This window comes from Eremomyces bilateralis (assembly GCF_010015585.1).
Source record: "Eremomyces bilateralis CBS 781.70 unplaced genomic scaffold P152scaffold_17, whole genome shotgun sequence".
Taxonomy (NCBI): Eukaryota; Fungi; Ascomycota; class Dothideomycetes; order Eremomycetales; family Eremomycetaceae; genus Eremomyces; species Eremomyces bilateralis.
In genome coordinates this window covers 420,221-447,373 of record NW_022985083.1, presented here as the reverse complement: position 1 = coordinate 447,373, position 27,153 = coordinate 420,221, and the positions used below count along the sequence as shown (strand labels likewise).

Genomic DNA, 27,153 nt, shown 5'->3' with positions numbered 1-27,153 from the left:
TCGGAGTCGCGGAGGGAGGAGGCGAGGTGGGCGGTGAGGAGGCGGCGGATGTGGTGTGTGGTGGGGCGGGAGTGGAGGTATGGGTGGAGGGATTCTTGGACCTGGGGGATCGGGCAGGGAATGTCTGAGGTGGATGCCATGTTTGGAGGGTCGTGTAGTTCAATTGCGTGGTGGAGAGGTAAGTTATCAACAAGACATATTTGGATGGAGCTTCAAACAATCAAACGCCCAGGAAACAGGAACATCGCGTGGTCACGTGCATTGGTCTCAAAGGCATATGAAGAACAAGCAATCGTTTCATCCTCCGTCTTCACTCCTATCTGAACTATCTGTGGCTCGATGCGCTTTTAATAAGAGCTTGAGTCCATGCCAATTTGACATGCCCAACTAATACCCGAGTTCTGAGGGTAAGAAGTGCCAATTCCTTCCTCCTTACGCCGCATCCAACTTCCATTTTGAAGGTACCAACCATCTTACTCTGCCATTCCAATCGCCCATTATTGAGCTTGCGTCAGGATTTCTAGTACAGGCCAGTATCAGTGACCGAGGAGATGCTGTTGAAAAGGAAGAGTTCTTGCGCACCTGTGAGAAATTGCTCGCTATCAGGCAGTTAGCGTGAATTCCGGCGACGTTTGCCTACAGCGATGGTAGAAGCAATGGCTCGGATGAACTTACAAGCTTAACGTGATATACCCATCCCGATCCTCGTCGTACTTCTTGAAGACGTCCGTCATCCGCTTGAGGCTGATGCACGCTTGCACGAAGAGGTCGAAGGATATTGCATTCTCGTTCCGGCGGTCGTACGTCCTGAAGATGAGCGTCACGAACTGGGGAGAGAGCCGATAGCCGAATGCAACGAGGGCATCGGAAAACTCGGTGTATTGGATATTTCCTGATCGGTCAACGTCGAAGCGGTCGAACAGTGTTCTCCAGGCGTGCAGGAAGCCCCATAGACCACTAGAGACGTCATATTAGTCTCAATGAAGCATCATGCGCCATGGATCCTCCAGGAAGCAACTCTAAAACGGAGCACAGCCATAACTTACCAGAACTCGTCGAAGTTGATCGTGTTCGAGCGATCTATGTCAAACATCCTTCAAGCCGCGCAGTCAGTATAATTCCGGACAGAGTCGCACGTGTAGACCAAACGCAACCCACCGGATCATCATCCGTATCGTATGCGGATCGAAGCTCGAGTAATCCCCATTGACCAGCGCCGTTGACAGCTCCTTCTCCGACAACTGATTACTGTCTATCCATCGTCAGCATCTGCCACATCCACCATTCCGAACCCCTCCCCTCTCGCCAAATAAAAACCGCCCACCCATCCAAACTCACCATTCTTATCCACCGCCTTAAACAGCGGCCACAACGCATCCCGATCATTCGCATCCCTCGGCGGCGCCGGTGCCGGTGCCCCTGCCCCCGACAACCTCTGCGACCCCGTCCTCCCATACCCCCCTCCGCCACCACCCCCCTGTGCCACCCCCCCCAAATTCTGATACCCAAAACTCCCTGGCGGCGGGCTCCCGTATCCATACGCGCGCGGATCATCCCGTGGATCGCGCCCGTCTGCGTGTCTCCCGCCGCTGCCGCTGGGCGGGGGCGGGCGGTCGTCGCGGCGGTAGCTATCAGAGCGGTGGTGGGGACGGTCGCGGTCGTCGCGGCGACGGTCGTCCGGGCGCGGGGGCGGGGGTTTGGTGGCGTAGGGGTGGGGGGGGAGGGGGGGGGGGGACGGGTGCCGGGAGGTTTGGAGTGGAGGATTTGGGCGGCCTAGGGGGCGTTAGTGGGGGTGGGAGGGTCGAGGGGTTGAGCGGGGGGTGAGAGGGGATGGTGGGTGGGATGGTTGGCCATGGTAGGTACTCACTTCTTCCGGCTCCGCGTGCGCGGGAAGCGCATCTGGGTTATATCCTTTGTTATACGCCATCGCTTCGGATTGTTGCACGTCCTTTAGTCAAAAGAGCGTCCCTTCGCTGTGTTCAAGGCTCGGGGGCCGGAAACGACCCTCCTTACATGCACATCCACGTCGGAAGCTCCGATGCGGCTCCGCGTTGACCTACGTCCTACTTAGCCTCCAGAGTGCAGACCGATCTCCGGCTTTGACGCAATAGGCCAGCCTTGCGAGACTGGCGGGCGCTAAAGCGGATGATAAGGCGATGTAGGCGATTGGCAGGGCGAGGAAGGGGGACAGTGCGGTAGGAATGAGGGGTGCGGTAAGGCTTACTTGGGAAGAGGAGGGTGGGAATTTAGGAGAGTTGGAGTCAACAGAGTAGCACTGATTGTGACGATTGATTGCAAGGAGGGTTCGCTTCTGTGGCACTGTTATGGGAGGATGGTGATGAGGACACAAGGCTGCAATGTGGGCTGGGCATCGATCGGGTCATCAGGGTCCTGTGACTACAGTTACCTCCTCGGCGAGCTCAGGGATATCAATCCTGATACTGCCTAGCACGCAATTACTTCACGAGACACAGAGAAGAGTACCATCTTAACATTTTGTAGTTATCCGATATCACACTACCAAGGCCGTCCGAGAAAAAACGCACCAATCTACACAAACTCCGATATCTCGGGCCGCGATTGATTCCCATCGCGTAATACCCGACCATGAATGACCACTTGTCCGTGTCCGTATCCGTGATCAAAGAAAAGGAGCGTGTGGATAGAATAGAGCATAGAACCCATCATTTTCGAACCAGATATTGCGCCAACCGTAAATACCGGAATTATAAAGAGTAAAATCGTCGCCGAAGATGAAACCGTGATGAAACCACCTAACATTTTCCGCTCGAAAGGAAGGAACGAGCAACGATGATCCGAAAACAACAAAGAAGGGTGTGGAGATGAGGGCGGATGCTAGGTAAAGCAGCCCCTCACGTCCGCGTCCTCTTCACATCCCCGGCCTCCCCCTCCTCCCCCTTTCGCTTCCTCTCCCGCTCCGCCTCCCCCTCTTCCCCCCGAAACCCGCCGCCCCCTTGTCCCACCGGGGTCGGGAACGCCAACGGGCTCGGCAACATGTTCGGCTCTCGCCCGAACCCCCACTCGGGATAGAAGCTCGACGGCGACGGCAGCAGCTGATCGGAGACGAACCGGCTCGGCAGCGCGGAGATAGGGGTCTCCATGTCGCTGCCAGCGCGGTAGGCGGCGGGGTTGCCGTTGTTGTTGTTGTTGTTGTTGTTGTTGTTATTGGCGGTGGAGTTGGGTGGGGGCGGACGTGCGAAGGGGTTAGGCGGCCCGGCGGCGCCAGCGCTGAGGAGGGCGCTAGCAGAGGGGGAGGGCGGGGGGAGGACGACGCCGGATTCGCCGGGTCCGCGGACGGGAGTGCGGAGGGCGGTGGTAGGGTCCTTGGGGGAGGCGGAGGAGCCTGGGTCGCTGTCGGAGTGTTCGGAAGGGATCTCGACGCGAAGGCGGGGGCGCTTGAGGTCGGTTTGGAGGCTGTTGGTGCGGCTGGAGGGGTTGAGGGTGGGGACAGAAGTGATGGAGCTGGTGCGGGGAGGGGGTGCGCTGGAGAGGTCGCGGTTGATGGAGGAGACGTCGATGGAGGTGGAGCGGCCGTCGGGTTTGGCGCCGGGGTCGTGGCGGGAGGGCTCGCCCCAGTGTTGCGCTAGTAAGGACCGCTTGTCGTCGATGGGGGTGAAGATGCTGTTTCGTGCGGACGAAGGAAGCGGTTTCGGCTGCGGCATCGGGGGGCTTTGGAAGTTTTGCTGCTCGGGTTGCGGTGAACGGTGCGGTGGCGGTTGGGGAGGTTGGAGTCGTTGCTGCGACTGCGGCGGGCCCTGTCGTTGATCTTGCGCGGGTACGGATGCTGGCATCGATTGTCGTCGATGTTCCTGTGCAATCGCCTGTTGGAGATGGGGATTCGGTGGAGGGTAGGTCTGTTGATACTGCGGGGGGTAGGAAACTCCATGTTGAGGCGGCGGTCCGCTTGGTGGTCGGACCGGCATGCCTGCCGCGGCTGCCGCTTGGGGGTTGTAAATGGGCGGATTGGGCATATATGCATAGCTCTGCTGAGGAGGAGGTCCGGACGCTTGAGCATGGGGTGGAGCTAGATTTGAGCTGGTCCTTCGGACGTGTGTCCTCGACCCGGGTCTTGACGTTGGCGGTTGAGGGGACGGTCCACGGAAACCCATACCGTTGTGCATCGGCGGCGACTGTGACGGTGCGTGGTGTTGATTGATATGTTGGAAAGCCGGTGCTTGGAGATGATGGCGCATCATGGGATGGTCGGGAGGAGTATGCGAATCCCGGATTGATGGAGGACCTTCGTCGTCTTCTTCTTCGTCGTCCATGTCCTTCTTTCCCATGAAATCTTCCGGTCCCTTGTGCTCGTGAGCACCGCCGAACTACGCGCGATCAGTTACGTCCCGATCATGTTATTCTTGCCACATACTTGCGAGCGAACATATTGGTATCTTCCCAACGTCTCGTTGATGTCGCCGGATGAAAATTCATAGAGCTTCTTGTTGTGGCCAAAGATGATGACTGCGACGTCGACGGAGCATAATACGGACAGTTCGTGTGCCTTTTTGAATAACCCGCCTTTTCGTTTCAAGAACGTCCTACAGGTACATCCGTTAGATATTGTCCGATGGAGGTATACATCTAACCGCGCGGAGGGGCAGACTTACACAGAGCGATTCCGATCATCCTTGATCGCCTTGATCTCGATTTTCCGTCTACCCATGGCTCGTCGTGGTCATACGCATGCAAACAGGGTCGAGTTCGACGGGGACAAGCGCGCAACGGACAGCCAACGCGATGAAGAACCGTTGGCCGAATGCGCTGTCGCCAAAATGCAGAAGTGAATGACGAGAAGCAATCCGCTGACCCACTTGGATGGCAGATGATGGGAATTGGAATGGAGAATGAGTGGTGAAAAGCGGCAGAAGGAGAACGGACAACGGTCGCAAGCAAGGCACGGGTGGTGAGGCTCTGCAGGGCACGCAGTTCACGACTTCACGACTGACAACTAAGTTAACTGGGAGTGGGATGGCGGGTGTGTCGTCAAGCGTCAAGGGCTGGTTGAAGGGTGGAATTGTTGATGCTAAAGATAGCAAAGGATGAACGCCTTCGACCTGCAGGCTGGGAGACGGACAGACGGACAGATGACGGGAAGACTGAGACCAGAGTTGGACAATGCCATTTGGGGGGAGGGGGGGAGCCAAATAGCCAGTTGCTGTAGCTAGTGAATCATTAGTCAATCAATCACGGACGCCACTGCACTGTGCACATGGACCACTAGTCGAAATACAGCTTGGTATCGTATGGCTGTGAGTTTCAGGTTCAATCACGTGAATATGCCTAAAATAAACACTCAAATAATATATGCTTGACTCTTGAGTGCTTGACTTAGGTTCATTAGTCACCATTGGTTCATTCCCTAGTACTACTTACTAATGGGTTTGTTATGTTGGAATTATTGACCGGAATCCAATTTTACACCTTCTGTGCAACTTACATGTATTGTTGTCCTCATAGAGTAAATACCAACCATAGTCTAATGTCGCACGTGATGTGCTAAAATGGTTGGGAGTTAGGTGCTGTTGTTACAGCAGCGAAGTTGTTGTATTGTGTAAGTTGTGTGTAAGCTGTGTGTTCTAGCTGAATGCCTAGTCCCCCGGCGCTACAGATATACGAGAATCACGGCAAGATGGTTAATGCAGTTTGCAGCCTTGGACTCCTAGAGCTCATGCCTTGGCCTGCGACATCTAATTACCTAGGAGGTATTAGGCATTAATGAATATGGATGATAATTACCTAGTTCAATGTGTATGCCGCTATTACAAGGAGCTGTACAGTTTAGTCAGAACATATAAGTTACAATACAGTATATAAATATTTCGATACATTACACAGCCCCACCAGGCGTGTCGAGAGTAGAGTTCCTTACCAATGGCAACAGTCCATAGTACTAACGCCTCCTGTTTGCTACCTGAGCGCGAGGGGTACGTGACATCGCTGCTCTGAGCACTGAGCAGGTACAGCCGTGATCAGGATAATACCGTATGTACCTTCAATCAAGGGACTGCCAATAGTCTATCTGCTAGTTGATGACTGAGGTGAACAGCGGACGGAGTTGCGGTGAGGTACGTAAGAGATACCTTATGCGAACCAGTACAGGATACCTCGATTTGGAATCAGGCACTTCGAAAAGCTATCATAGGAACTGGGAACATGAACTTCCCGATTAGCACTGAGCGGTCTGTCCATCTTCCTCCTCCAAAAACATTCCAGTCGTTAGTTAGAGTGATGGTTCAGGATCGATTGGCTTTCAGATATATACCATCATGACCGGACATCACCGTGCTGATTTGCTCGCTTCGCGGCCTGTTCCTGCTTCTGCCTAGTCCTTAATATATTACATATTAGAGTCCAGGTCGAATAGGAATATGCGGGGGATCGGTCTCCGACGAGGGCAATCTGTGCGAAGTGAAGTGAGGCTGGAGATGAGAAGACCTGGCTGTCGCGTATCTACCAGACGATCGTGGCTATGCCAGGCTTATGCATATCCATCCTCAAGCCGTTCAGGGGATCTTCCGGAACCAACCGCCAACTGCCAACGCCTTCAAATCGAAGGTGTAGGGTGTTTCAGAATTTAGCGCGGCGGCCAATGACGGGGGGTGATGCTGTGCTGCTGGATGAGATCGGCGGGTCCGGGATCTGATTCGCTGGTCGTGGTGAGGATGCCCGGCGTTGCTGAACTGGCTGATGTCGCTTTGGGGAATCAGATAACTGTTGATAGGATATCAATTGGTGGAGACAAGTTCAGATACGGTGTGGCGAGGTGGAATGCCTTATACGCCGCATTCCTACATGTCGGCTGACGGTTGTTCGTGTTTTGGGATCAGTTTGGGCGATGGTCGAAATCATTTTGATACTGCCAAAGAAAATGAATCTCCAGATGACTTGATCACGTAGTAGCGTGGCACCAGCCGCAAGACCAGCACGTCGATCAGAAACAGCCCCAACCAACCCACCGTCTATTCTTGGACAGCAAACTACTTCCTCAGTCCTCACCTCCCTACTCCTTCCGCGCATCATGTCCCCAATTCTTCAACGACCGACACGCCCGACTCCCCTCATCCCGCTTCGCCGCCCCCTCCTGCGCCAAATGCCGCTTGTTATACGCCACGACCTTCCGCATATGATCGATGTCCTCATCGCCGTACTGCGCCGGGTCTTTGGTCGGGTTCTTCTCGAGGATTGAGAGTATTTTCCGGCCGCTAGGAGCGGTTAGCGGGGCGGTTAGGCGTGGAAGGTGTGGGAGGGGGGATAGGTGCCGTACCTCTCGTGGCCGATGGTCTCGCCAGAGTTGTCGGATTTGGAGTAGCCGGCGTCGGTAGATTCGGGTTGCTTGAGCCAGGTTTGGAGCTCGGGGGCTGTCATGTTGACGAGCTCGTTGAACTCTCTGGGGAGGTGTTAGTTGGGGTCGTTGGTAAGTGGGGGTTGAGTACTTGATAACCGTGTCGGCGTCTTTGACCATTTTAGAGGACCAGCGGAGGGAATGGTGATGGAGATGGTTTGTTTGGGATGTGATATTAGCTCTTCCAGACACGGGTCGAAATTGAAATCTCTTTCCGACAGCAAAAGAAGACCACATGAGCAAGTCGACATTCAACAAAAGGTGGTTATATTTATGGCTTCACGATTCGGTTAGTATGACATCACCAATCTTGTCGAGTGAAACGGGGTACGCTTCGCACGACGACGAGGTCGATCCCCTCATCTTGAAGGGTCTGGTCCTCTCGAATCCAATGGTATGGTCGCGCATCAGATTTACGCAGTTTGGATGTCGAGCACTCACATCCAGTGCTAGCGTGGATGCTTCGACGCGGAGCCGATTGAAAGCGAAGAGGCATGGGCAATATGAAGCGATCAGTGCGCAGGCCGATGTTCAACTTGCCAGGCAATGGCAGGATCCTAAGAATTTACGATGACATGGAAACACAATTCGACAACTATGAGGAGATTTGGAACCAGAAAAACAGTAAATGAGTATTATGGAGAGGTTGATACCTGGATATCAAGGGGATGTTGGTACTATGCCTAGTCCCTGCAACCGCTCGCATAGATCCAGGCCCGGTGTCAGAGCGGATTAATATGTACCATTGTTATTGTCTCCAAGGGGTAATAACACCAGCTTCGGTTGAGGATGAAAATAGACAAATGATGCTGTGAGACCGTAAGGAGGCTCACATGTGGTGTCATACCATCCCCAGACCGCATTGAGCTCGAGCAGCCGCTGCAGGATGCCCATCTACGTTAGCGAGGGGCTCTTCGTGGTCCTGAGGGGAATGTGATACCAAAATCGAAATCCAGGCCGCCATGTTGTGGAACGTCTGGGGGGATAACCGAGGAAGTAATTGTTGGATGGGACTCCATTGAAACCATTACCAAAATCCCAATGGTATTTACTATGTAATTACCAGGAGTTCAGCAGTCCAGGAGGTTCCTTGCAAAGCTGCTTGGTAGGGGACAGGAGCTTTTGTAGGGCGAGATTGGATGTTCTGGTGGGGAGAACGCTATCACGCATTGGGAAATCTGGTGATGGGGCGTTCCGCTATCTGCAGTAGAGGAGGAGCAATTACTGGAGTTCGTATCCCCTGAGATGGCTAAGGATTGATATTGGGTTCTTGCAGAAGCTGGAGAAAAGCACTCCAGCGAACAACAACAAAGCGCCCCTATGAGATGGATCGGAGTCTCGGTCGAGTGGAAAGGAGAACCCTTATGGCTTAACAGCGAATATAAGTCGTCGACGTGGCTCCGAAGCCGTGTTCTAGCCTCTAGGACCTTCCACCGCTTCGGAGAGTTCTTGTGCCAGTTCTCTGCGAATGGACATAGTAGAGGTCTCAACGTAACCGCATGGAGTGCATATCACGCAGAAAATAGCAGTATTTGATATTTCATAGGCGGACGAGGAAGTGGTGGACGGCGGCGATGAGTTGGCTCGAGGAAGACGATCAGAACCGAATTGAAACCAGGCTAGCCCAAATTAATGGTCAGTCCTTAACAATCCCTTCTTATTAGCATCCTTTTGTTGGCATCCTTACTGGTTCCTGGAAAATGCTCCAGACTCAGGAGGTCCAACATCCTCGATTTCATTCACTCCCTTATGAAATTCATCTGACATTTCCGCAATCACACTCCTTCATTTGCCTTCGATTCTTGCGACCGTTTGCCTGGCACCGAATAGGCTCCATCTACTCCATTTCTGCCTGTGAATCTGCGCACCGTTGCCTTCATTGATTGGCATTCTCTTCCCCTTGACGTGTCGACCGCGTTTCCCCCTGCTTCGCTCCCCCAACCGCATCAATTTCTTGTCACTTGAACCCGTTCACTTTCGATTTCCACCACTTCTAATTAAACTCTTGCTTTTGATTTTCCATGCAACCGAGCACGGTCGTCATCTTGCGCCAGAACTTTACTTAGACGTCCTCACACTTCCCTCGCCATCGTTCCTGCTGCACCGCACCGTGCTACTGTCTCGCTGGGAGAAGGCAACATCCCCGGCCTCGAACTCCCCCGACCCATCTCGACGCCATGTCCTTCTTCTCCCGCGTGTTTAGGAGCAAGGGCGCTGCCTCGAAGAAGAATGCCCTCCCGCAGAATGACCCCGTCTCCAAGCCCAAACCGCGTTGGGAAGATGCGTGGTCGAGAACCGAGTTGGCCTCGGAGGAGGTCCGCGAGCTTATCCACGAGTGTACTCACGAGATGAAATCAAGGGGTATGGCTTCCACCTGTCCGACGCATCCTGGCGCATTGTTTCATGGAATTTTTTCGGTCGACTAATCGGATGTTTATAGCCCTCGACACCCCCTTCGTCATGCTTCCCTTCCGTCCCGACAGCGACACCAGCTCCGCGAAGAGTTTGGTCAGGAACTTCTTCAAGGCACAGTACGAGGAGAGCGGACTATATACCGGCACGCATCTGCAGCAGGAGCTGCGCCTGACGGAGCCAATGGTGAGTTATGGCTCGCTGATACCTAAGAAAAGTCCTGACTTGTCTAGGTCCTCTGCAGTGTCCTCAAATGGTGCTGGAGCCGACTCGCTGGCGGCCTTGTCACTTGGGACGCTTATGAGGTTTTCAAGATTGGCGAACAAGGTGAGTTTAGTGAGATATACCCGGAATTCAAGCGTTGACACCCGATAGACTCGAACATGGCCCGCAACGCCTTCGACACCTTCATCCCCCTGAGCGTCGATTCCGATGCTCGGAAACAAATCATCTTTGATTTCTTCGACCTCCTCGCTGCAGTGGCTGCCAGAAGCAAAACTAATGGATTGGGTGGACGCAAATTATCGCGCATGGCCGGATGGTGGGCCTTTGAACATACGGACCAGGGGAATGGTTTCGATGGAGGATACAAGTCCTGGACAAAGTATGGAATCCCTTGTCGTTCTGGGCGATATGATGCTAACGGATCAAAAGTGCCGCCGACGCCTGCAGTCATCTGTTCTTTGCCTACCTTCGATCGCTCTCCCCAGACTCCGTAGGGGGCATCAGCGGGATCTCTGCAATTCCCAGATCACTACAAGCTCTGCTTTCACAGACCGAATATCCACCCGAGACACCGACCCTTCTTCAGACCACCACTTCGAAGGTGGTGATGATCGTCGACGCCGTGTCACCGACCCCCTTTGCTCTGCTCCGAAGATCCAAGAATTTCGAATATCGCGATGACGATGAGGCCCTGCAGACGTTCTCGGCTTACGAAGACCCGGTCAAAGCCCTCACCGATGAATGTTGTCGTGTGTTGAACGCCATCTCACATACCAATGAATCGAAGTCGACCGCAGTCAATCCCAAAGCCGAGGGGGCGAGTGACCCGTCGTGGTCCCGATTTGAAGACCTCGGCTTCAATACCGGCGCAGGCACGGGCGCGGACGGATTTGTAAACAAGGCGAATGGCAACTCCTCGGGCGCTGGCGATCTGGCTGGATTTTCGGCAGGTCTGCGTGGAACTCCGCAGTCTCACACGGCGTTTGGGCGGCCGACCACGCCTTCCTGGGCGGACTTCTTGTCTACCGGGTTCGTTGACGACAAGAAATCCGGTCCATCCTCTCTGCTGCTTCCCCCGGACAAAGTGCTTCCACCCATCGGTGAGCAGCGTGGACATAGTTCTCAGTCGCATGTTCGCCATTTTCAACCGGAGGGCAACCTTGAACCGGGCGAGCTGGCGAGCATCACGCAGTTCGACCTCGACGACACCTTCTGGTGGGTGTGGATCACCAGCCTGGCTGGCGAAGAGCCCGCTCAACGAAAAGCCGTCTTCGGCCGCTGCGCGCTCATCGAGACGGACATCTCCGGCGCTCGATGGCTGCTCATCGAAGAGCAAGTGAAGGGTGCCTCGCCGGGCCCGGAAGAAGGCGCATACATCGCTGAGAAGAAAAGCCGATTCAGCTTCTCCCGACGCGGACGACTGGCGCGCAAGAAGTCCAAGAACCAGCCGCCCACGATCAAGGAGCCGTACAACCGTGCCGCGTCGAGCACGCCGATGAAGAGCTCCATCGGACCGGACCAGCAAGCCAAGATCCAAGCCGCGGCCGCCGCACTAGCGAAGAAAGACCGCGACCGCCAAGCCGAGAAATCGAACGGGCGTCGGTCCCGAAACGACGACGACGTGTCGCAGAAGACGAACAGCGTCCTGACCCTACAACCAGTGATCATGAGCGAGGCTGCCCCCGCGATGAAATGGGCGAAAGAGTTCGACCGCGGCGCGATCAAGTCCGCGTACTTGAGCGACCCGAACGCCGGTCGCGGCTCCAGGGAGAATCTCGGTGGGAGCTGGGTCGACTTGGGGGCGTCGAACGGGTCCTTGTCGCCCCCCATTCCGCGGAAGGCGTCCAACCGTGAGCTGCCTGCGCTCCCGAGAGAAGCTACGCCGGTGCGATCGCCATCTCCACCGCCTTTACCCGCGACGCCTCCAGTGGAGACGCCGACGCGTACCGCCGCTGTTCAGGAAGCCGCGGGCGTTCCGCTTCCGTCGCTTGAAAAGAAGGAGTCTGCGTCTGAGGAGCGCGATCACGCGGCCTGGAGAAAAGGCTCCTCCAGCCCGGAATCCGTCAAAGGCGGCAAAGAGCCGAAGAAGCTCCAGAAGCAGTCCGGTGGCAGCGGGTTCAAGCGGATCTTCAGTCGCAAGAACAAGGCCGATGGCCCGTCGACCAAGGACGACTCCGCGCCGCCTGCCGAACCCCAACGCAAGGTCATCTCCGCGCCGATCATCGAATACAACGAGCCGGATGAACCCTCGCCCCCGACTACCAAGCCGGACCATGTCTTCGCCCCGACGCAGCCCTCGCACCCTTCCCACACCTACGTCGACCCCGCCCCCCGCCCGCAGCAAACCTCCCGCATCGGCACCAGCGAGCAGGAAGAAGCTGACGCCGAGTTCTCCCGCTTCGACCAAGGCCCGCTCGCCGACGTCCCCGCCTACGTCCCGGACTCCGCCTCCGACCACTCCGTCCGCGCCCCCTCCCCCGACCCCCAGCCCGCCTACCGCCACGAATCCCCTCCGCCGGTCCCGCAGCCAGCCCACGCACAGCCCACCCGCGAAGCCCCCGCCGTCCCGCTCACCCGCCCCGTCCGCAAACCCTCTCCCGAACCCACCCCAGAGCCCGCCGCCGCCGCCGCATCAGCACCACCACCGCAGCAACCCACCTCCGAAGCCAAGCCGATCCCGGTCGGCGACCGATGGGCGCAGATCCGCAAGAACGCGCAGGAGCGGGCGGCGCGAATGAGCGAGGAGCAGACGACGGGGCGAAGTCGCAGCCAGAGCGACGATAAGACGGAGGAGGGAGACACGAGCGGGGAGGAGACGATCGAGTCACGGGTGGCGCGGATTAAGGCGCGGGTGGCGGAGTTGACGGGGAATATGGACGCGTCGGGGAATATCACGACGGCTGGAGGCGGGGCGAAGCGGTAGATGGAGGTGAGTGAGCTTGGCTCTGTTTATGGTTTGGGAAGGAGTTTGAGGACTAACGAAATTACAGGATGAGATGGTCGGTCGGCTATGATTATTGGTCTCCCCCATACTTTTCCATCGACGTCACCGCCGAACGTTCCATGAGTTTCCTTCTTTTCCCGGTACAAAATGTTACGGATGGACCCCCAGGCTTTCCAGTCGCCGTTGTTTACGCTCTCAATGACCCCGTCGTTCGCTTCAGTTCACCTTCTCATTCCCCCTTTGTTTCGACCATCCGCGGCGGGCTTCACTTGCTGTTCGCCATTCCTCGCTGTCCCTGCCTGTACTTCTTATCCCGTTCTTTTTTCTCCCCTTCAGCGCTGAAGATACCAGATTGTATTTTGCTTCGGATCTTTCGAGATCGGCTTTTTTCTCCACGCGGTCCCGCAACCGTCGACCAACTGCGGCCGTTGCATGCGGAAGGGCGGTGGCGAGGGTGCGGTCCATGGATTTTGTTAATTAATTACAAAGATACCGGTTCGGTTCGTGGTTCGCGTCGGCTGGAGTGCTCATGCTTCACGGTGTTGCTCTGGCCGGAGGGGTGTTCAGTAGGTAGTTAATGGAGTAGATCCTTCCACTTAGTTCACATTGAAAAATACGAATTCCCAATATCCAACACGACAATCCCATGAACCCATGCTCCATTCGCCGTCCCTGCTTTTCCATCCGCCTCGTTCACCCCACGTCCACAAACGCCCGCTTCCTCCTCCCCTTACTCTCATCCGCTGCCTCTACATCCTCAATCCGCCGCTCCCCCTTTTCCCTCACCCTCTCCGCCACAAACCCCAACGCCGCCCGATTAAATCCCATCACATCCTTCGCGATCCCCAACGTCCGCCCCAAATCCCCCCGCATCGCCTCCAACATCCCCTTCAGCTCCCGACTCGCCACCACCTGCCGCTGATGCGTCCGCAGCATGAAGAACAGCACCCGGCAAGCTATCCCCGTCGCCCACTGCCGCCGCAGCCAGATCCCCACGAACGTGAACAAAGGCCCCACCGTCGCGAACGGGAGCACGAGTAGCGCGTCCTGCAGCTGCGCTGCCGGGATCCGCATGATCGTGTTCAGCACGTGCTTCTCCGCCGAGATTTGGTTCAGCGCGAGGAACAGTGGGTCGCGCGCCGGCGGCGCGAGCTTCGGGTTCGTGGCCTTCTGCGCCGTCCATTCGTTCACCAGCTGCAGGTCCGCGTACCCCAATTCGAGCGCCTCCGCGATGCGCTCGCCGGCGGTGAGCGTCGCGACGGTCTGTTTGGACGCAGCCGCGACCTCGGATTTGTCGCCAGCGTCACCGTCGACGTCGTCGGCGAGGTTGGCCTCGAGGGTGGATTCATAGAGGTCCTCGAGTTCCTTCTCGCGCTCTTCCTCGAGGAAGATGGGTTCGTCGGACTGGGACCAGATGCGGAGGCTCTTGTCGTGGGAGGCGGTGACGAGGAAGTCGCCGGTGCGGCTGACGGCCATGGCCCAGATCTCGCCGGCGTGGCCGTCGAGTTTCTGGACGTGCTCGAACTTGTCACCGTCCCATGTTTTGATCAGGCGGTCCTTGCTGGCGCTAAAGAAGAAGTGGGCGTCTTCCTTGGAGACCGGGTGCGGGATGAAGGCGACGTTCAGGATGCTGTCGTTGTGCGCGAAGAAGGCCTTGTGGCAGTCGCCGAAGTCGAGGCCCCAGAGGCGGACGTTCTTGTCAGCGCTGCAGGTGGCGATGATCTTGCTATCGGAGGAGATGGACATATTGAGGACGGGGAGCTTGTGGCCGTAGAGGGTGAGGAAGAGCTTGAGGGAATCGACGAAGAAGACTTTGACGGTGTTGTCCAGCGTCGCGACAGCCAGTAACCGGGCATCGGGTGTGAAGCGGACGCTCAGAACGTCATCGTTGACCTTCAGCGTTCGTTTGTGGACTAATTTAAGGCGCGGCGTCGTGCGTCGAGTGCCGGGGATCTCCTCCTGCACGATTTCAAAGTTCCAGAATTTGGCGGTTTTATCGGCACCCCCGGTGACCAGTGACCGTCCATCTGGGTGCACCTGCAACGTCCAGACCGCGTTTTCATGGCCCTGGAATCTCTCAATCAGGGTCGCCGTGGCGATGTCGAAGAGCTCCAGTTCGCCGGATTTCGTCCCCACCACCACAATCTTGTCGCCAGGAAGGAACGCGGCGCAAAGCGCGTATCCGCACTCGAGCGTCCGCAGACAATTTCGCGTCTGGACATTCCAAATCTTCAGTCCACCATTCGACGCCGATGCGAGCATGCGATCGTCCGAGCTTAATGTCAGCGCGCGCACATCTGCGCGATGACCCGGCAGATCCACGGAATGCGTGCGATCGTAATTCGGCTCGTCTTCCGTCTTGCCTTTTTTTGATTTCTCCTTCGTGGATATTGAGAACGTTTCCACTAGGTTATTTCGGGTGGCAACGGCTAGTTGGATGGCGTTCGAAGAGCGGACGTTCATCCAGTCGCATGATCGAACTTTGCCGGACGGCCGGACGATGACATGCAGAACAAATAGATCGGTCAATTGGGCGGTGGCCACATCTTTCAAGGCATCTTCCTCTTTTCCTTCGACCAGAGCCTTCTCCCGAGCTCGCCGTCTCTTCCTCGCCAGCACCTTGATCACCTCTTCTTCGGACCTCATCCTCCATATCTCGACTGCCTTCTCCGAGCCGTGGATGGCGATATAGTTCGACCGAGGATGGAAGCTCACACCGACGGCGCGGTCCTTCTCGTACCGTCTCAAGGTACCTCGATCATGGATGAAACTCTTCCCGGTCGAGTCTTGGACATTTCGTGACGCTTCTCGGAGCCCGGCTTGATCGATCAACCAGACTTTGAGTTCGCCTTCACTCCCCGCGGTGATGCATGCGTTGCCGTCCGCTGATAGTCCCATAGCGGAACATCCTCCATTCGATTGTGAGACATGAGTCTCGATGCAGTGTTGAGAAGAGAGGTCCCATAGCTTGATCAGCGCGTCCTTGCTGGCAGATAATATGTACCCGCCAGTCGCATCGTCATTGAGTGCAGCCTGGTCCTCCTCTTCGTCTGCAGAAGCTTTCGGGATAATGAAATGCAATGAGACGACTTGGTCCTTATGACCTCGCAACTTGAAAGCCCCGGTTTCAGCCACCAGATCCCAAATTATAATATCAGTATCTTTGGAACCACTCGCTAGCCGAACCCCTGACAGATCGAAGGCGAGTGAGGTAACTGCTGATTTATGGCCATTGAATGTGATCAGCTGCGAGCCCATTCTCGAGTCCCATAATCGTATACTGCCATCGTCGTACCTGCACTAGTCAATACTCTTCAATGTTGCGATCGAGTCGGAGTACTCACCCCACAGCGAATATATCTTTATCCGTTTTGCTCTGCGCAATCACCGTAACCTCGCTCTTGCATCCGCTATCATGCCATCTGGAAATCAGATCGCCTTTCTTCAAGTCCCAGCAAAGAACATCTTCATTCGCCCCCACGAAGGTGAGGCCCGTACTCGTCTGCAACCCATTGCGGTTCTGCGCCGACTCGTCCGCACTCCAGACGATGTTCGACGAGCCGGAGGTGACTACGCCGAAGGCATTGGATTGCTCATACTTCGTATAGGATTTCACCATGGTCGGATATTTACACGCGGATGAAAATAATCGGGTTGTCGCAGCGCATAATAATTTTGATATGGATCTTGACATGACAGGGGTGCTACTCACGTCGAAATCTTGGCGCCCCACAATCTGCACAGCCACTCAGGCATTTAGGCCACAAGGCACTAAGAATTGTTGCTGTTGTCCGACGTATGGTTCTCCTTCCGTTCCATCAACCCCTCTACACAGTACAGTTGAAACTACCTCTACATAACGCCGCATTCTCTACTCAGGACAAGGTGGTCTAGCAATAATTCCGACACCATGCTCCTCCTAGACTATCAAAATGTCCTGATTGAGTCTCTACTCAAGGACCGCTTCAGCGGGTCGGTATCCACGATCCCCAGATGACCTCGTAGTCCGCCTAACGCCATGCCAGTGCCGCTCCCACTTCGATCGATCAAGTGGTCTCCGACTTCGACAATGTCACTTTCCACATCTCGACCCAGGAATCGAAGTCGAAGATCCTCATTTCCATATCAATAAAGTGCTTCCAGGACCTGGTTCGGTATGGGGCTCAACAGGTACTGGAGCGGGAATATGGCCCGTATATTGTCGCCCCGGAGTCGGGTTATGATTTCTCGGTCCAAGTGGATTTAGACAACCTCCCCGCTGATCAAGGTTCGATTACCCTAGTCGTATATCTGGCGAGATGTCGAGCTAATAGAGCACGCCGCAGAGTCGCGAGATGACCTCATTCGGCGACTATCATTGATGAAGCGGAACGCCATGGCAGCACCGTTCGAGCAAGCATTCGATGAATACGCGCAATTGCACGAAGAAGCGTCAAAATTCACCTCCGAATCGGCTCCGCAGGGCATTCAAGAAGGAGGAGAAATCCGCGCCATCCACTACCGGGAGGAAGAAGCCATCTACATCCAGGCCAGCCATGACCGGGTGACCGTCATATTCAGTACTGTTTTCCGGGAGGAGACAGATCGGGTGTTTGGCAAAGTGTTCCTCCAGGTGGGTACTCCGAATGCAATCATGTACGTATGCTAACAGTTTCAGGAATTCGTGGATGCGAGACGGCGAGCGATACAAAATGCGCCTCAGGTCCTCTTCAGGCACGACCCTCCACTCGAGCTCCAGAATGTTCCCGGTTTTAGGCATCCTGATACTGGCGAGGTTGGGTACATCACGTTTGGTAAATATCCCCTAACCTGTCTCCTCACTGTAGCTAACCGACCCCAGTTCTCTTCCCACGACATCTGACCAAGCAACGACGAGAAGAGGTCATTTCTCACATCCAAACCTTCCGTGACTACTTCCACTACCACATCAAAGCATCAAAAGCCTACATCCACTCGCGGATGAGAAGAAGAACGGCCGACTTCCTTCAAGGTATGCTCTCATTGTCCGCTTATACACACGAAGCTAACAAATCTCAGTGCTTCGCCGCGCTCGACCGGAGAACGAAGAGAAGGAACGCAAGACGGCCAGTGGCCGTACCTTCAGGGTACAAGGATAAATATTGGCTTTAACGCCTTTCCAGCGCTATAAAGCGACTTGCCAACGCCTTCAATGCAGCATTTATGAACCATCAAACAGAGGGTCTCCATGTCAATCCAAAACCCCCGCCGCCCGTGCGTGATCGAGTAGCTGCCTTCTTTCCTTCCTCTTCTCCTCGAGTGCAACCGGAGTAGGGTTTGCCGTCTTTAACCACACTCCATTGAACGCATTGATAAGCCAGTTATTCAGCTCTGTGTCCGTCAGTATCATGCAACCCCTATCCTCTCAGGAAATGAGTACTCACTATCGTATACAATCCGATTCGCATTATGGAAGTAAATCCCATGATTCGAATCCGGAAACATATGCATATCATAATTCTCCACCCCCCTCAAATCCAACCGATCCAGCAGCGTCAACGTGCTCTGCATGTGCACATTATCGTCCGCCACGCCATGCATGATCAAAAACCGCACATTTCTCCCTAGCCGATCGACGTCCGCGACGGTCGCGTTCATGTACCCTCCCGGATTGTGCTGTGGCGTGTGCATGTACCGCTCGGTATAGATACTATCATAATACCGCCAGTCCGTCACCGGCGCCACCGCCATCCCGTACTTAAACGTCTCTCCCGCGTCGCGCTCCAGCGTCTTGAGCGCCATGAACCCGCCGTACGACCATCCCCAGATCGCCATCTTCTCGGAATCCACGTATTTCTTCTTTGCCCACATCTTCGCCGCAGCGATCTGGTCGAACGACTCGAGATACCCGATATTCCCGCGCGTGGCGCAGCGGACATCGCGGCCGAGGTACCCGGTGCCGCGGCCGTCGAGGGTCACGACGATGTAGCCTAGGTTGGAGGCGACGTAGGATTGGAAGTCGACGTTGAATTTCTTGTCGACGGTCTGCGAGCCGGGGCCTTGGTACATCCAGAAGAGGACAGGGTATTTCTTTTTCTCGTTGAAGTGCGGGGGGCGGCGTTCCAACAGGTTGAGCTCGACGCCGTCGATGGTGATGGTCTGGTAGTTGTAGATGGGCAGCTCGTGCTTCGCGGCGAAGGTGGCGAGCTGTTTGTTTTCTTCGATGGTGGCATCGAACTGCTCGTGGGTGCTCGGCGTGCTGATCACTTTCTGCCACGGGATGCCGGGTCCATCGTAGGAGAGCAGGGCGTATCCGGCACCGGAGGAGAAGGAAACGGAGTAGTATCCGTCTTTGCTCACGTCAGTCAGGGGCTCGAGGCCGGTGCCGTCGAGCTTGACTTTGTAGACGTGGCGTTCGATGGAGCCGTCTTTAGTGGCGACGAAATAGATGAAGTTGTTTTTCAGGTCGATGGCCGACGGGGCCTTGACCACTTCCCATGCTCCTTTGGTCAGCAGGACCGGTTCCGCGCTGTCCACGGGACTGAAATAGCCCAGATGATCGAACCCATCGACGATGACGGTGTCGATGTACCCGTCGTGGTTCCGGCCTCTACGCGGATCACCGGGGATGAACGTCGTCTCTTGCGATACTTCCATCCAGCCGCCATCCAAGGCATTGACATCTTCCGTCCGCACCGTCTTCCCCGTCCGGCGGTCGACGTCCATGAGCACCACTTTCAGCAGGTCGCTCTCCCGGTTGGTTTCGCGGACCAGCACCTTCCCACTGCGCCCCGCCCACACGACCTCGGTGATCAACCGATCGTCGTCGGCGAAGTCATCCGGCACGTCGATGTTGAACACGCGATTCTCAGTGACGCTGAAGAATCGCAGCTGGACCACCGGGTTCGGCGCCCCCGCTTTCGGATACTTGATGTGGCGCACCTCCGGGTAGTTCTCCAGCCCGGGCTCGGGCTGCTCGCCGCTCGGCCGCGAAACGAAGTACTGGATGGGATACGTCGGAACCTGGGACTCGTCGGTGCGGAGGAACGCGATGTATTTGCCATCTTCAGACCACCAGGTCGCGCTGTTGCCGGCGAACACCTCCTCTTCATAGACCCAATCGGGGACGCCGTTGAACGTCTCCGGACCCCCGTCTTCCGTGATCTTATATGCCTCCTGCATCCGAATCGGCCGGATATACAGGTTATTGTCCCTCGTGAACGACACCGCGCGGCTCGTCGGCGCCCACTGCGCCAACTGGATCCGGGCCGTGGGATTCGCCGGATCCAGCGGCTCGCCCGTCTGGCTCGCGACGTCGAAGATCCAATACAGCCCCGTGAAGCTATGCCTCCAATTCTGCTCCCGATCGCTCGCCACCAACACCTTCGTCAAATCCGGACTCGGCCACACCTTCCCGGGCTGCACCCAATGCTCTCCCACGAAAAAACCCCCATTCTTCATCAGCGCGGTCTTAGTCTCATTCCTCCTCCGCACATCCTCCACCACCAAATAATCCCGCCCTCCCGTCCCCCCCTGCTCCAACAACAACCCATCCTCCCCCTCGGCCCCTTCGATCCAGCTAATCTCGTGCCGCCGCGCCCTCCATGTGCCCCCTAGCACCTGGTCCAGCGTGACCTTCTTCCCGATGCGCACGGTCTTCGTCGCCTCGGGGTCGTGCGGGCGGGGGTGCGCCGCGTGGAAGTAGTCGCCGCGGTGGAGGAGCACGGCGAGCGCGACGAGCCAGCCGGCACAGGCGAGGGAGCCGATGAGCCAGAGCCAACGCTTGGAGGAGCGGGAGACGGGGGTGATGGGATATGAGGCGGCGTCTTCGATCTGGAGGGGGGAGGGGAGCTTGTGGTGGTCGTTGGGATCGTCGTCGGTGTAGCGGGCTGGATGGGGGTGTTTGCGAGAAGAGGAGTCGAGGTGGTCGAAGACGAGAGAGGTGGTGGAGATGGTCGAGGTGGAGGGGCGAGGGGAGATGCCGTCGTCGGAGTCCTGCCGTAATGGCTTGGTCTCCTCGAGCTCGTCGTCTCGACCCATGGTTGCGGACTGCGGAGGATGTGGTGTGTAGTGGGCTTCACAACATGCTGTATGGGAGGTATATAGCAAAGCAGATGGAGCGAACGACAAGAACAACGCTTAGATGTTTTATGGATATCCTGCTTTTAATCGTAGTTCGAGATGTGTCTAGTTGTCGGCATGTGGGAATAGATGGCAACAATCAATATACCGAAGACCGGCCAATGGGGAGGGTTCTCTGTTTGGCCTTCCTATTGGTCCCCATTTCCGGGATATTTCATATTCCGCATGAGACATAAATGCATAATACGTACGGAAACTGAAACAATTCATGCACTGAATACAAGGCGTAGAAGAAGATTTGGTCCTCATTTGTTGAATTGTTCAAACGGCTCTTTGATCTCAATAGAGCTAGTGTGAAGCATCCTCTTCCTCCTGAAGCTGCATTTATTGCTTCATCGTAACAACCTCCCTGCCTTGCACTCCTCAAGGGAGGCCTGCTGTCCAGCCTCTCCCAGTATGAACTGAGCATCACAAAGCACTTTTTCGCTTCCGGCTATGTTTCCAACGGTTGGCTTTTCTTCCTTTTCTTCCTGCTTTAAACGTGGGGGTTCCAACCCTCCGAACGTGGGTTTCCTTCGCGCTTGTGCGGGTATCAACTTTGTAGGGTCTTTCCAGCCACTCAAGGTAGAGGTCTAGAGGAAGTTAGCAATGACACGCGCAGTCGAACACATTCCGTCTTACCCAAGATAATCCTAGATCGCATAAGTCAGTTTTACTTCAAACACAGAACATAGGGAGTGCGTACCTCTTTGATCGTCGCGATCGCATACATGGTACCCATCTCCACCCGCAGACCCTTGATCTTGATGCGGATCTTGGTATCCTTCTCGATGATCTGGTCGCCGTTGTCCGTCCACTGCGGCGGCGTGGCGTTGCCGTCGAATTTGATTTCGCCGGGGATCATCTGTCGACGGTCAGCTCCATATCCGGGGCGCCGGGTCCATGTCCACCTACACTCTTCGCGACGAATACACTCAGCGGGCCGACGTTGACGAAGAATCCGCCGTCAACGACCGAGTTCACCACCCCATCTGCGCTTCGTTAACCTTGTTCTCCACGGTTTCGCTCCCAGCCAACATACCGACGATCTCTCCTCTGAATGGCCGCCACACCACCGCCCGGTAATGCACCGTGTACTCCGCGAACCCCGTCCCCGGCATGATCCGCCCCTCCGATACCTCATACCCCGTATCCATGATCAACACCACGTAGAAGTTCCCCATGTTGGCGCCCTCGACGTCCGCGTGCAGGCGGTGGAGGAGGATGTCTTTCACGTGCGGGCCCATGTATGACGGGTGGAGCGTGATCGTGCGCTCCATGTCGTGGATGAAGAACATTGTGAAAGGGGGGAGGACGAATCGTCACGTTCGATAGAGCGAGAGGTCGGGTGGGGTGGAGGAAGAACGCAGGGCACTCCGGCGAGGCGTGCGCCTCGGAAGCGCTCTTCGCGGATCCTGGGAGGAGATAGACGGATGGATATCCTACAACTCCGGGTATCGATGTTGGTGTCTTCGCTTCGGAGCGTATGTCAATAGAGATATCGTCTAAGGTGCTGGGTGTTTACTCGTGGCGGACGCAATGGAGTCGAACGAGGCGGATCCACGCCCACACAAGGGAGGAATTCCTTTCTTCGCGGTCCAAATCGATCAAATGAGTGTAGCAAATAGTAGCGGCCAACGTTCCGTCTCCGAAATGTGTGGATATGGGTGGGCGGATGCGTCGAAAATGTCCAGACACTACCAGTACGCATCCTGCGATGCATGTTCTGCTTGTGCTATCGATGGTGGTTGACAGACATGCGCTCAGGCTACAAGGCCACAAGGCCGAAATCCTTTTCACCCCCAACCGCATGATTCGCGTGCTTGCAAGGGAAAGCGCAAGGGACAGGAAAGTCAGATAAGCTGCCCGTCTCTCCATCTGTCATGTGAATCGAACACCGCGGCTTGTAAGCGTTAAGAGTGCAGACACCGTGGAACCTTCGGCCGGCATCATCCGTATATCACTCGTTCCTTTCTATATCTCAATTCCGCCAAAGTGTTCGGACCCCTCCACAGTTCTATTATGGGCGCGTAGAAACCGCCGTCATTCCTCCAGGGCATTCACTTGTACCTACCAACACTCCCGCGTGGTCGACATCTCCAGCGTGGGCTTGACGGCACCATGGCACTCAATCTGGAGAAACAGCTTCTTTTCGTATGGATGATTGTACCATGATGTTTGGAGATCGTGTTCTAACAGAGCGTAGTATGGTGCTTACCATCATAATCCAGTGAGGCCAACTCGCATTCGATATCCCGTTTCGGGCCTCAGTATTGACTGACGAACAGGTCAATGTCGGAATCCATATCACCTGCGTACCGGCGATCTTGTTGACGGCCTTCCTCTTCGTATGGTATATCTCTATCTCTATCTCAACATGATTCTAACTGGACAGGGCACCAACTCTCCCTCGATTCCCCTACCACCTTACCTTTCTTCCGAAACCTTCCCCCTCAACGCCGGAACCGTCGCCGCCGTTCTATACTCGGGCCTATACATCCTAATGGAACCGGTCGCAGGAAGCCTCCTCGCTCCCCTGCTGCTAGGCGGCACCGCCTACGCCAACCACCTCACCAAAGCCTACGGCATGACCGCGAACTACCTCGCCCTCGGCGTCCACGTCGTCTCCTGGCTCGCCCAGTTCGTCGGCCACGGCGCGTTCGAGGGCCGGGCGCCTGCGCTCCTCGACAACCTCGTGCAGGCGCTCTTCCTGGCGCCGTTCTTCGTGTGGTTCGAGATCCTGTTCTTCTTCGGGTACCGGCCAGAGCTTAAGGCAAGGCTCGAGAAGGCGGTGGAGAAGGAGATCAAGAAGTTTCGGGAGTCGAAGCAGGGGGGGAAGGCGGAGGGGGCGGCGAATGGGACGAAGAACTGAGGCGAGCTGTTGATATGGTGGCTGGTGAGAGGAAGGACTTGAGTTGTGCAAGCGTGCGACACCTTTTGGCGGGGGTTAAGCGGTTGCTACATTTCTATTCCCTATGGCTGATTCTTCTTGGACTTCATAGTACGATTCCAATGTAAATGTAACTGCAAGCCTTTGAAGCGTGGCTCGGGTAGAGAGGGATTCCAGGCACACGTGACGGGAGCGTGGGAGACTGGGCATGCAGTGCCTTCAGGTTCAATTTCCAAATTTAACTAGCAACGAAGATATGAGATTATTTACTTTGTTTCATTCGAATGGAAGGAGTCCTGGATTTAAATTTTAATTAAGTATGCTTCAAAAAGTGAACTGTGAATGTGTATGGCATAACGGCATACCTTCGCGTTGACCCTTAAGGGAACAGTGTTCTGTGCAGCGATAAAAGCACGGAGCTCACCCCCTTAGTCAGCAGCTCATCCGGTGCGACGAAACCTTCAACCCGAGGAAAGACCAGCAAGTACAACCTTTGCTTCCATCTCCAAGCTCCATCTACACCAACCATCACCTCCCTCTTTCTACCCTTTTCATTTCAATTGGTAGCGGAGCCTTCCATCAGAGCTTCTTGAGCACAGTCACCATGTTCAGGAACGCCCTCCGACAGTCGTCTCGCGCCGTCGGTGCTGTCTCTGCCTCTGGCAGGGTTGCTGTAAGTGCCCATCCTTTTCCGTCCCCGATTTCGATCAATTGCATCTCAATTCTCATCATCGTTGCCTTTTACGAGCCATCAATCGTGGATTGAGCTTTGGGATCGATGATGGAATGATGTTGGTCGACTGATGGAAGCTGTTCGCCGTCCGCTGTCGACATCCGATCACTGACAAAAGTTTTGGCGCTGCCACAACAGACCCGATCCGGTCCGGCTGCTCTCAACATCGCATCAAGATCCGCCAACGGCTACGCCACCGATGCCAAAGCCGCCCCGACCGAAGTCTCCTCGATCTTGGAGCAGCGAATCCGTGGCGTTCAGGAGGAAGCTGGCCTTGCCGAGACTGGCCGTGTCCTCTCCGTCGGGTAGGAGATACAACCGCCATTGCTTTTCATCAACGCTAAGACGCGACAGTGACGGTATCGCCCGTGTCCATGGCATGCGCAATGTCCAGGCCGAGGAGTTGGTCGAGTATGTGTTGCCTCGTTCCCTTCGTCGTGATTCTCCGCTGACCCTTCGTTAGGTTCGCTTCCGGTGTCAAGGGCATGTGCATGAACTTGGAAGCCGGCCAAGTCGGTGTGGTGCTTTTCGGTTCCGATCGATTGGTCAAGGAAGGCGAGACCGTCAAGCGTACCGGAGAGATTGTATGTTTGCCGCCATGATGATGGGAAAATTGTGATTAACGTATCCAAAGGTCGATGTCCCCGTTGGTCTGGAACTTCTTGGCCGCGTCGTCGATGCTCTGGGTAACCCCATCGACGGCAAAGGTCCTCTCAACACCTCCGAGAAGCGCCGTGCTCAGCTTAAGGCTCCCGGTATCTTGCCTCGTCACTCCGTCAACCAGCCCGTGCAGACAGGTCTGAAGGCCATCGACGCCATGGTGCCGATCGGTCGTGGACAGCGTGAGTTGATCATCGGTGATCGTCAAACCGGAAAGACTGCCGTCGCTCTCGATGCCATGCTGAACCAGAAGCGATGGAACGACACTTCCGATGAGACCAAGAAGCTGTACTGCGTGTACGTCGCCGTTGGTCAGAAGCGGTCCACCGTTGCCCAGCTCGTCAAGACCCTGGAGGAGAACGATGCCATGAAGTACACCATCATCGTCGCGGCCACCGCTTCCGAAGCCGCTCCTCTGCAGTACATCGCTCCTTTCACCGGTTGCTCCATGGGTGAGTGGTTCCGTGACAACGGCCGCCACGCCGTCATCATCTACGACGATCTGTCCAAGCAGGCCGTCGCGTACCGTCAAATGTCCCTGCTGCTCCGTCGTCCTCCGGGTCGTGAGGCTTACCCCGGCGAGTAAGTTGTCCCGTCACGTCTGATAACACCGTACTGACCATCCTAGCGTTTTCTACCTCCATTCCCGACTTCTGGAGCGTGCTGCCAAGATGAACGATAAGCACGGTGGTGGTTCCCTCACTGCGCTTCCCATCATCGAGACCCAGGGTGGTGACGTGTCTGCCTACATTCCCACCAACGTCATCTCCATCACCGACGGCCAGATCTTCTTGGAAGCCGAGTTGTTCTACAAGGGTATCCGCCCGGCCATCAACGTCGGTCTGTCCGTGTCCCGTGTCGGCTCCGCCGCGCAGCTCAAGGCCATGAAGCAAGTCGCCGGATCGCTGAAGCTCTTCTTGGCCCAGTACCGTGAGGTCGCTGCCTTCGCCCAGTTCGGTTCCGATCTGGATGCGTCGACCAAGCAGACCCTGAGCCGTGGTGAGCGTCTGACCGAGCTCCTCAAGCAGAAGCAGTACTCGCCCATGGCCGTCAACGAGATGGTGCCGCTGATCTACGCCGGTGTCAACGGGCACCTGGACAACGTCCCGGTTGCGAAGATTCTCACGTGGGAGTCCGACTTCATTGCCCACTTGAAGGCCAACGAGTCCGAGCTGCTGTCCCAGATTGAGCGTGAGGGTGCGTTGAGCAAGGAGTTGGAGGGCAAGTTGAAGGATGTCGTCGTCACCTTCACCAAGAGCTTCCTATGAGTGTGAGATTAGGTACGTGCTATATTCCCCAGTTCGTGCTCACCACTAACGGTCCTCAGGAAATGTATAATATGCCTTAACACCTCTCCAAGCAAAGCGCCAGCGTGGACATCGCCGTCAGTCCACGGGAGTGCTCATGGACTGCGGTGCCATTGTCCCAGTTCCCTTTCACCACAATTGTCGATACAGCTCTCCTTTCTTGTTTGGTTGATGGCTGGTGAAGATGCGTAGCTCTCTAGACATGTGTACTAAAATCTGAGTCGTTTTCCTGCTTCCCCCGAGGTGTCCTCTGATACGTGATTCATCGCCAGTGACCGTTTGCTGTTAACGTGATCGAGTTTTTCGTCCGTGGAACAGAGATCGCTTGCTCATACCTACCTTCACTTGTGGCCGTTTCGCATTTATAATCGTTCCTCTGCTGCAAAAGCATGCTAATATGGTTTGGATCCTCACTAACTACGGTTCTCATCGCCACGCCCGAACATGTCCTCTCCTACCCACAATCAACCTGAGCACCCCCCTATCTCGCGCTCTCGCCGACGTACATCCATCATGAAACCTCATCAGCAACCCCCTGCC

General features: G+C 55.8%; 12 protein-coding genes across 12 annotated transcripts; 5 read left to right on the top strand and 7 right to left on the bottom strand.

Annotated features, from left to right (window-relative positions):
* Window positions 1-398: 398 nt before the first annotated feature.
* P152DRAFT_460375 (EF-hand) lies at window positions 399-1,456 on the bottom strand. The gene is made up of 5 exons (XM_033679895.1): window positions 1,339-1,456; window positions 1,159-1,252; window positions 1,047-1,094; window positions 676-957; window positions 399-599 (listed from the first exon to the last, which is right to left on the bottom strand). The coding sequence occupies exons 3-5, from the start codon at window positions 1,091-1,093 to the stop codon at window positions 521-523; spliced, it is 408 nt and encodes a 135-aa protein (XP_033532314.1). The 5' UTR covers window position 1,094; window positions 1,159-1,252; window positions 1,339-1,456; the 3' UTR covers window positions 399-520.
* P152DRAFT_93415 (uncharacterized protein) lies at window positions 1,059-2,366 on the bottom strand. Its single transcript, XM_033683352.1, has 5 exons — window positions 2,225-2,366; window positions 1,868-2,056; window positions 1,339-1,773; window positions 1,159-1,248; window positions 1,059-1,094 (listed from the first exon to the last, which is right to left on the bottom strand). The coding sequence occupies exons 2-4, from the start codon at window positions 1,925-1,927 to the stop codon at window positions 1,246-1,248; spliced, it is 498 nt and encodes a 165-aa protein (XP_033532313.1). The 5' UTR covers window positions 1,928-2,056; window positions 2,225-2,366; the 3' UTR covers window positions 1,059-1,094; window positions 1,159-1,245.
* A 109-nt stretch (window positions 2,367-2,475) lies between these two features.
* P152DRAFT_508626 (uncharacterized protein) lies at window positions 2,476-5,123 on the bottom strand. The gene is made up of 3 exons (XM_033682589.1): window positions 4,629-5,123; window positions 4,391-4,559; window positions 2,476-4,343 (listed from the first exon to the last, which is right to left on the bottom strand). Exons 1-3 carry the CDS (start codon window positions 4,682-4,684, stop codon window positions 2,874-2,876), a joined length of 1,695 nt encoding a protein of 564 aa, XP_033532312.1. The 5' UTR covers window positions 4,685-5,123; the 3' UTR covers window positions 2,476-2,873.
* A 1,737-nt stretch (window positions 5,124-6,860) lies between these two features.
* Window positions 6,861-7,483, bottom strand: P152DRAFT_508625 (uncharacterized protein; the record flags this gene model as incomplete). Its single annotated transcript, XM_033682588.1, has 3 exons — window positions 6,861-7,223; window positions 7,286-7,408; window positions 7,455-7,483. The coding sequence occupies 3 exons, from the start codon at window positions 7,481-7,483 to the stop codon at window positions 7,022-7,024; spliced, it is 354 nt and encodes a 117-aa protein (XP_033532311.1). The 3' UTR covers window positions 6,861-7,021.
* A 1,775-nt stretch (window positions 7,484-9,258) lies between these two features.
* P152DRAFT_93337 (uncharacterized protein) lies at window positions 9,259-13,042 on the top strand. Its single transcript, XM_033683350.1, has 5 exons — window positions 9,259-9,724; window positions 9,804-9,961; window positions 10,009-10,102; window positions 10,151-10,379; window positions 10,430-13,042. The coding sequence occupies exons 1-5, from the start codon at window positions 9,541-9,543 to the stop codon at window positions 12,921-12,923; spliced, it is 3,159 nt and encodes a 1,052-aa protein (XP_033532310.1). The 5' UTR covers window positions 9,259-9,540; the 3' UTR covers window positions 12,924-13,042.
* Window positions 12,942-13,579, top strand: P152DRAFT_93351 (uncharacterized protein). The gene has a single exon (XM_033683351.1). It carries the CDS (start codon window positions 12,992-12,994, stop codon window positions 13,520-13,522), a length of 531 nt encoding a protein of 176 aa, XP_033532309.1. The 5' UTR covers window positions 12,942-12,991; the 3' UTR covers window positions 13,523-13,579.
* A 58-nt stretch (window positions 13,580-13,637) lies between these two features.
* On the bottom strand, window positions 13,638-16,577 carry P152DRAFT_483754 (F-box/WD repeat-containing protein pof1; the record flags this gene model as incomplete). Its single annotated transcript, XM_033681963.1, has 2 exons — window positions 16,289-16,577; window positions 13,638-16,239 (listed from the first exon to the last, which is right to left on the bottom strand). The coding sequence occupies exons 1-2, from the start codon at window positions 16,561-16,563 to the stop codon at window positions 13,638-13,640; spliced, it is 2,877 nt and encodes a 958-aa protein (XP_033532308.1). The 5' UTR covers window positions 16,564-16,577.
* Window positions 16,578-16,772: 195 nt separating this feature from the next.
* On the top strand, window positions 16,773-18,107 carry P152DRAFT_460372 (P34-Arc-domain-containing protein). The gene is made up of 6 exons (XM_033679894.1): window positions 16,773-16,916; window positions 16,970-17,211; window positions 17,270-17,556; window positions 17,602-17,737; window positions 17,785-17,934; window positions 17,982-18,107. The coding sequence occupies exons 1-6, from the start codon at window positions 16,855-16,857 to the stop codon at window positions 18,059-18,061; spliced, it is 957 nt and encodes a 318-aa protein (XP_033532307.1). The 5' UTR covers window positions 16,773-16,854; the 3' UTR covers window positions 18,062-18,107.
* Window positions 17,850-20,415, bottom strand: P152DRAFT_460371 (uncharacterized protein). Its single transcript, XM_033679893.1, has 2 exons — window positions 18,347-20,415; window positions 17,850-18,293 (listed from the first exon to the last, which is right to left on the bottom strand). The coding sequence occupies exons 1-2, from the start codon at window positions 20,361-20,363 to the stop codon at window positions 18,154-18,156; spliced, it is 2,157 nt and encodes a 718-aa protein (XP_033532306.1). The 5' UTR covers window positions 20,364-20,415; the 3' UTR covers window positions 17,850-18,153.
* Window positions 20,416-21,109: 694 nt separating this feature from the next.
* On the bottom strand, window positions 21,110-22,732 carry P152DRAFT_460369 (RNA polymerase II subunit 7). The gene is made up of 5 exons (XM_033679892.1): window positions 22,066-22,732; window positions 21,939-22,015; window positions 21,730-21,888; window positions 21,666-21,676; window positions 21,110-21,616 (listed from the first exon to the last, which is right to left on the bottom strand). The coding sequence occupies exons 1-5, from the start codon at window positions 22,319-22,321 to the stop codon at window positions 21,604-21,606; spliced, it is 516 nt and encodes a 171-aa protein (XP_033532305.1). The 5' UTR covers window positions 22,322-22,732; the 3' UTR covers window positions 21,110-21,603.
* A 141-nt stretch (window positions 22,733-22,873) lies between these two features.
* P152DRAFT_439682 (DUF962-domain-containing protein) lies at window positions 22,874-24,214 on the top strand. The gene is made up of 4 exons (XM_033677651.1): window positions 22,874-23,177; window positions 23,230-23,253; window positions 23,312-23,371; window positions 23,419-24,214. Exons 1-4 carry the CDS (start codon window positions 23,145-23,147, stop codon window positions 23,893-23,895), a joined length of 594 nt encoding a protein of 197 aa, XP_033532304.1. The 5' UTR covers window positions 22,874-23,144; the 3' UTR covers window positions 23,896-24,214.
* A 248-nt stretch (window positions 24,215-24,462) lies between these two features.
* On the top strand, window positions 24,463-26,814 carry P152DRAFT_460365 (ATP synthase-like protein subunit alpha). Its single transcript, XM_033679891.1, has 7 exons — window positions 24,463-24,586; window positions 24,785-24,951; window positions 25,001-25,057; window positions 25,110-25,230; window positions 25,281-25,888; window positions 25,935-26,586; window positions 26,634-26,814. The coding sequence occupies exons 1-6, from the start codon at window positions 24,518-24,520 to the stop codon at window positions 26,572-26,574; spliced, it is 1,662 nt and encodes a 553-aa protein (XP_033532303.1). The 5' UTR covers window positions 24,463-24,517; the 3' UTR covers window positions 26,575-26,586; window positions 26,634-26,814.
* Window positions 26,815-27,153: the final 339 nt, after the last annotated feature.

Excerpts from the sequence above, each read along its gene's own strand:
- P152DRAFT_460375 (XM_033679895.1), bottom strand. The coding sequence starts at position 1,093 with ATGTTTGACATAGATCGCTCGAACACGATCAACTTCGACGAGTTCTG. Across the intron at positions 958-1,046 it reads ATCAACTTCGACGAGTTCTG|TGGTCTATGGGGCTTCCTGC; the intron begins GTAAGTTATGGC and ends TGACGTCTCTAG. Across the intron at positions 600-675 it reads GGGTATATCACGTTAAGCTT|CGAGCAATTTCTCACAGGTG; the intron begins GTAAGTTCATCC and ends ACTGCCTGATAG.
- P152DRAFT_93415 (XM_033683352.1), bottom strand. The coding sequence starts at position 1,927 with ATGGCGTATAACAAAGGATATAACCCAGATGCGCTTCCCGCGCACGCG. Across the intron at positions 1,774-1,867 it reads CGCACGCGGAGCCGGAAGAA|GCCGCCCAAATCCTCCACTC; the intron begins GTGAGTACCTAC and ends AACGCCCCCTAG.
- P152DRAFT_508626 (XM_033682589.1), bottom strand. The coding sequence starts at position 4,684 with ATGGGTAGACGGAAAATCGAGATCAAGGCGATCAAGGATGATCGGAAT. Across the intron at positions 4,560-4,628 it reads GATGATCGGAATCGCTCTGT|GACGTTCTTGAAACGAAAAG; the intron begins GTAAGTCTGCCC and ends ATGTACCTGTAG. Across the intron at positions 4,344-4,390 it reads ACCAATATGTTCGCTCGCAA|TTCGGCGGTGCTCACGAGCA; the intron begins GTATGTGGCAAG and ends GATCGCGCGTAG.
- P152DRAFT_93337 (XM_033683350.1), top strand. The coding sequence starts at position 9,541 with ATGTCCTTCTTCTCCCGCGTGTTTAGGAGCAAGGGCGCTGCCTCGAAG. Across the intron at positions 9,962-10,008 it reads TGCGCCTGACGGAGCCAATG|GTCCTCTGCAGTGTCCTCAA; the intron begins GTGAGTTATGGC and ends TGACTTGTCTAG. Across the intron at positions 10,380-10,429 it reads GGATACAAGTCCTGGACAAA|TGCCGCCGACGCCTGCAGTC; the intron begins GTATGGAATCCC and ends ACGGATCAAAAG.
- P152DRAFT_93351 (XM_033683351.1), top strand. The coding sequence starts at position 12,992 with ATGAGATGGTCGGTCGGCTATGATTATTGGTCTCCCCCATACTTTTCC.
- P152DRAFT_460372 (XM_033679894.1), top strand. The coding sequence starts at position 16,855 with ATGCTCCTCCTAGACTATCAAAATGTCCTGATTGAGTCTCTACTCAAG. Across the intron at positions 16,917-16,969 it reads CTCAAGGACCGCTTCAGCGG|TGCCGCTCCCACTTCGATCG; the intron begins GTCGGTATCCAC and ends ACGCCATGCCAG. Across the intron at positions 17,738-17,784 it reads GGTTGGGTACATCACGTTTG|TTCTCTTCCCACGACATCTG; the intron begins GTAAATATCCCC and ends AACCGACCCCAG.
- P152DRAFT_460371 (XM_033679893.1), bottom strand. The coding sequence starts at position 20,363 with ATGAAGAATGGGGGTTTTTTCGTGGGAGAGCATTGGGTGCAGCCCGGG. Across the intron at positions 18,294-18,346 it reads GAATCGGATTGTATACGATA|AGCTGAATAACTGGCTTATC; the intron begins GTGAGTACTCAT and ends TGACGGACACAG.
- P152DRAFT_460369 (XM_033679892.1), bottom strand. The coding sequence starts at position 22,321 with ATGTTCTTCATCCACGACATGGAGCGCACGATCACGCTCCACCCGTCA. Across the intron at positions 22,016-22,065 it reads ATTCAGAGGAGAGATCGTCG|ATGGGGTGGTGAACTCGGTC; the intron begins GTATGTTGGCTG and ends AACGAAGCGCAG. Across the intron at positions 21,889-21,938 it reads GTGTATTCGTCGCGAAGAGT|ATGATCCCCGGCGAAATCAA; the intron begins GTAGGTGGACAT and ends GACCGTCGACAG.
- P152DRAFT_439682 (XM_033677651.1), top strand. The coding sequence starts at position 23,145 with ATGGCACTCAATCTGGAGAAACAGCTTCTTTTC. Across the intron at positions 23,254-23,311 it reads GTGCTTACCATCATAATCCA|GTCAATGTCGGAATCCATAT; the intron begins GTGAGGCCAACT and ends ACTGACGAACAG. Across the intron at positions 23,372-23,418 it reads TGTTGACGGCCTTCCTCTTC|GGCACCAACTCTCCCTCGAT; the intron begins GTATGGTATATC and ends CTAACTGGACAG.
- P152DRAFT_460365 (XM_033679891.1), top strand. The coding sequence starts at position 24,518 with ATGTTCAGGAACGCCCTCCGACAGTCGTCTCGCGCCGTCGGTGCTGTC. Across the intron at positions 25,058-25,109 it reads CAGGCCGAGGAGTTGGTCGA|GTTCGCTTCCGGTGTCAAGG; the intron begins GTATGTGTTGCC and ends ACCCTTCGTTAG. Across the intron at positions 25,231-25,280 it reads TCAAGCGTACCGGAGAGATT|GTCGATGTCCCCGTTGGTCT; the intron begins GTATGTTTGCCG and ends ACGTATCCAAAG.